The sequence below is a fragment of the Myotis davidii genome, unplaced genomic scaffold, assembly GCF_000327345.1.
Source record: "Myotis davidii unplaced genomic scaffold, ASM32734v1 scaffold425, whole genome shotgun sequence".
Lineage (NCBI taxonomy): Eukaryota > Metazoa > Chordata > Mammalia > Chiroptera > Vespertilionidae > Myotis > Myotis davidii.
In genome coordinates, this window is record NW_006296413.1 from 4,228,716 (window position 1) to 4,233,658 (window position 4,943).

Consider the following 4,943-nt stretch of genomic DNA (forward strand, 5'->3'; position numbering starts at 1 on the left):
GCTGAGAAAGATTCTGCGGGCAGCCCTGGAGAAGGGGGACCACTGGCCACAGGGGTCTTTCCCGCAGGGTTATGGGAGCTCCTGGCCCCAGAACTCCCAGAGACCTCTTTTTTAAAACAAACAAACAAACAAACAAACATTTTATTGATTTTTTACAGAGAGGAAGGGAGAGGGATAGAGAGTCAGAAACATCGATGAGCGAGAAACATCAATCAGCTGCCTCCTGCACGCCCCCTACTGGGGATGTGCCCACAACCCAGGTACATGCCCTTGACCGGAATCAACGTGGGATCCTTGAGTCCGCAGGCCGACGCTCTATCCACTGAGCCAAACCGGTTAAGGCCCCAGAGACCTCTTTAATCCTCGGGGCTCTGAGCTGGTGCTGGTCAGAGCTCAGGGTGGAAGCAGGGGCTGAAGCAGGGAGCGAGCACAGCCCTTGGCGTTTGCACACCGGCTCTGTGCAGTGGGCAGGGCGGGACGACAATCCCTGTTTTCTGGGGGGACAGGGGGTGGGACCCAGAAGTGACAGGCCCGAGGCCACACCGCTGGTTAGTAGCAGCCGCTACAACTGCCTGGCGCCAGGCCCGTGTTCTTTCTCTTCCCTGCACCGGGGCTCCAAACCAGGAGTCGGTGAGGACCTGGTGTTTGGGAGGGCTTTTCCCAGTGGGTGGGTGGTCTGGGGCGGCTCCAACGGAGGTGCTCCCTCCCCCGACAGGGATGGCTGCATCAGCCGGGAGGAGATGATCTCCTACTTCCTCCGCTCCAGCTCCGTGCTGGGCGGCCGCATGGGCTTCGTGCACAACTTCCAAGAGAGCAACTCCCTGCGCCCCGTTGCCTGCCGCCACTGCAAGGCCCTGGTGAGCCCCCGCCCAAGCCACACCCTCCAGCTCGCCATCACCCACCCACGCCCCGCCCGGTCCTCCCTTCTGGCCCCGCCCCTGCCAGAGCCCTCTCAGCTCTCAGCCCAGGCAGCCAGCCTTCTTCGTGTCCCCTGCCTCTCCTCTTGCTATTCTGCATCTAACCCTTAAGGGCCCAGGGAGGCTCAGGCCCAGGCCCTGCCCTTGAGAAGGAAGTAGAGTCATCACCAAATACCTCTCCCCAGCACGGCCCTTCTCCTCTGTTTCAGATCCTGGGCATCTACAAGCAGGGCCTCAAATGCCGAGGTGAGATGGCATGGCGGGGCTACTGGGCTGCTTTTTGGGGGAAGAGTTACTCTCTGCCTGGGGACTCTTATTTTGGTGGGGCAACTGGAACGGAGTGAAGTCCCTTGGAGCCAGGGACTTCACATTATATGTGAAGGGTTTTTGGAGAGGGCAGAGAATGGCAAGTAGGGTCAAGAGAGCGCGTTGGAAGGAGACTTTTGTTTTGGTGGGGCAGCTGCTCAGGAGCAAAGGAACCTGGGGAGAGGTGCAGGCCTAGAGGAAGAAGGGAGGGAGGGTGTTCTGACCAATGGCCCCGGCTGGGCAACCCATCTGCCTCCCCCAGCCTGTGGTGTGAACTGTCACAAGCAGTGCAAGGACCGCCTGTCAGTGGAATGCCGGCGCAGGGCGCAGAGCATGAGTCTGGAGGGGTGTGCCTCCTCCCCCTCCCCCACACACACCCACCATCGCACCTTCAGCTTCTCCCTGCCCCGCCCGGGCCGGCGCGGCTCCCGGCCTCCAGGTAAGACACGGTCTCCTTCCGTATCGGGCCGGTGGAGGGAGGAAGGCAGGGCCATTGTGGCCAAGTCTTAATTCACCCAGGATGGAAACCATTTCAGAGTTTGTATAATTATCTTATTTTGGTAGGGTGATGGAGAGGGCTAGTCTGGTAAGGGTGCCAGAAGGGAGCCAAGGAACCCTTGACCCTCTGAGGCTGAGGAGGAGAGAGACTTCAATATATAAAGAAGAGTAAAAGTGAAAGAGGCTTCAAGATCCCAATCACACTCTTATTTTGTTAGGGGGATTGACAATGGGTTGGAGAGGGAGTTATGTGAGCCATTTACCTGCATTTCCTTGTTTGGCTGCTCGGGACGCATTTTGAGAATTCGAAGCCCCATACCCTGAAAATCACCTGCAGCTCTCAGGGGGGAGGGGGTCCCTGGTGGCTTTAGGTCAGTTTGCTGAATGATAATTACTCAAAGGATTATTTTGCCGAGAGCAGTCTGAACAACTGTGTTAAACTGGGGTCTAAGGCCGTTGACCACCGCCTTTCGGATCCGCATAAGTCCTCAAACATAGAAAAGATAAAACCATTTCCATGGAACCCTCCAGAAGTGCTGGTGTCTAGAATGTGCAACACACAAAGTTGGCATTTAAGCAAACTGCACTGACAGATCTGCGGCTGCGAAAAAGTGCGGCGAAGTGAAAACTTAGAAGAGCCTCAAAAATTGGGCCGTTTGGTCATTCAGTGAATTGGTTTTGGGTGGATGGGTCTGCTTCCGGGATGGGGCTGGGTGCCTCCTGTGAGTGGGGGAAGGGCTGCTGAAGGCACTGGGACCCAGGAGTAGATCCTGTGATGAACACTCCACCCCCCACCCCTTTGCAGAGATCCGAGAAGAGGAGGTGCAGACGGTGGAGGACGGAGTGTTTGACATCCACTTGTAATGATGGTGAGTCCTCCCACAGCTTTGGCCAGAGCCTCCACACTGGGGGCCGGGGGTGGGGGGTGGGGTCAGGGATAGGGCGCTCTGTCCGATGGCCTGGGCCAGGGGGACCCCTACTTTTGGGGGAAGGCTCTTCCTCACCACCCCTGTTTTTCTCTTCCCAGCTGTGACTGGATCCAGCACTCATGTCTGCCTTGGAGCAAAGACCTGGAGCAGAGCAGGGGGCCGGGTGCTGGGGCAGCAGGCTGGGGCTGGGGGGTGGGGCATGAGGGTGGCATGTGGCTGAGGGCAGGGCCGGGGCTGGTGTCCCTAAGGTTGTACAGACTCTTGTGAATATTTGTATTTTCCAGGAATAAAAAGGCCCGTGTCATGAACCCATCAGAGCCAGGACTCCTGGAGGGGGGCGGGACTAGAATGTGGGAGTGGTCACTCTGTAGCCAGAGAATCTTGGGAGATCTGAGGTCTCATGTGTCTGGAATCTTGGGGGGACTAGAATCCTGGGGGGCAGAACCTTAGGACCAGAAAACCTTGGAATGTAAGCATCTTGGAGAGGCTCTGAAATCTCGAGGAGTCCAGAATCTCAGGAGCCTAAAACTTGAAACTAGCGCTTCTTTGTACCCAGACTTGCTGGGCCAGTGGTTTGGGGTGACCATAGCCTTCAGCCCACAGTCCAAATTCCCTTGCTTGACAGGTGGCCTTTCAGCTCCTGTTTGAATTCTTCCAGCCATGGGGAGCTCACTGCAGAGAATCCTGGGAGGGGAAGGGCTGCCCTGAGCGTCAGCTAGAGGGGGTGGTGGTGGGGCCTGGGCAGCTTTCCTGCCTGCGGGAAGGGGAGCTGCACTTGGGCTTGCAGCCTGCAGGCCTGGTGCTGCTGCCGGCCGGCCGGAAGGACAGTGACTTCCAGAGGAAATGCATATTGATCCTGCTCTCAGCCGCCTGTGGCCTCTCCCAACCCAGCTCCTCCCTCCTGAGGTTGCAGCACAGAGGTTTTGGGGGGTCAGTGCTACCCGAGGAAGGCCAAGGCCGGTTCTAAGGCTGGGCTAGGTCAGGAGGGTGAACGGGGGTCTTCTAAAGGGTTTGGAACTGGGCCAGGCTGCCCCTGGGGTCAGGATTGTCCAGACAGCAGCCCTGGGAGTGGGCGCTACTTTCCAACCCCCACAAGCTGGGTGTGCCCTACAGCGGCTGTGGGGAGTCCTGGGGGTGGAGGCCTAAGCACCTGGCTCCCACCTGCAAAGCTCAATGTCTGTGGACCTGGCGGTGGCCTCAGCCCCCTCCCCGGGGTTCCCTGACCCCATGCCCGTCTTCCCCTTTGAGACCCACTCCCCCTGGCCTACTCCTCAGTGGGGGTCTCCTTCTCCCACCCTGTTACTTTTCAGCCCCATGTGGGCCCCCAAGCCTTGTCCTCCACTGGGTCCCCCGCTCTGTCCCTCCTTCCATCCTCAGCCCCCTCCCGCCCTTCCCCCTCTGAAGCTCTAATATCCGTTTCACGATTTGGGGGCTGAGTTGCTATAACAACAGACGGTGATTGTGTTGTGAAGAGCAGCTCTCTCCAGAGCTGCCCGCCTCCCGCGCTGCCTCCATCCCTGCAGCCTGTGGCCTCCCCTCCCCACCGCCCCCAGTCCCAGCCTGGCCTCTTCCCAGGGTGTGTGTGTGTGTGTGTGTGTGTGCATAAATGTGCCCAGGGCCGACCCGCCCGGGAATGGGAATGTGCCGTGGGACTGTCTGTTCATGGTTGTATGTGTGAATCCGGTGTATGCGCTTCACATTTCGTGTGTGCATGTGTGTGCACAGACACGCACGCTGCGTTTGCTGCATTTCCCCTTCACCTTGTGTCCCCCCTGGACTTCCCGCCAGAGAAGGGCCACATTGGGTGGGGGCCAATTGGGGAGGGTGTCTTGAAGTGGTGGGTCCCAACTGCATTAGGTAGTCTGAACTGTGGGCCTTGGGAGAGACATCCTTGTAGCTGGGGGGAGGGGCAGGGAGGTGCAGCAGCTGTCAGGTGACCTTTCCTGCCCTTGACAGGCAAAGGTGGCCCAGGGAGCCGGGGAGGGGGACAGGAGACAGATGCTCACTCTTACGTTCTTTCCTGGCCCTGTCCTCCTGACACCCTTCCCACACCATCTCTAAGAGTCTGAGTGACATTCTGTGAATCACTGCACCTGTCTGTCTGTCCATGTATGCCACGGTGCCTGCCTGGATGAACCTGCATGTGAGTGTGTGTGTGTGTGTGTGTGTGTCGCGTGCACTGCAGGAGGAGGAGGGACAGGGGGATGGGTGGGGCAGTGGGCTGTGGGGTCAGGCATTTCACATCCACAGGCCCTGACTCAGCACTTCCCGTTCTCTGGCTCCTTTAGTGGCC

The 4,943-nt window shown here is 58.6% G+C and overlaps 1 protein-coding gene across 1 annotated transcript in view; it reads left to right on the plus strand.

Annotated features, from left to right (window-relative positions):
• RASGRP2 (RAS guanyl releasing protein 2) overlaps positions 1–2,960 on the plus strand; it is an 11,898-nt gene extending 8,938 nt beyond the window's left edge. The window contains exons 11-15 of the mRNA XM_006771601.2: positions 716–857; positions 1,127–1,163; positions 1,486–1,662; positions 2,527–2,590; positions 2,749–2,960. Of these exons, the coding sequence (XP_006771664.1) occupies positions 716–857; positions 1,127–1,163; positions 1,486–1,662; positions 2,527–2,585 (415 nt within the window). The 3' untranslated portion in view covers positions 2,586–2,590; positions 2,749–2,960. The remainder of the gene's footprint in view (positions 1–715; positions 858–1,126; positions 1,164–1,485; positions 1,663–2,526; positions 2,591–2,748) is intronic.
• Positions 2,961–4,943: the final 1,983 nt, after the last annotated feature.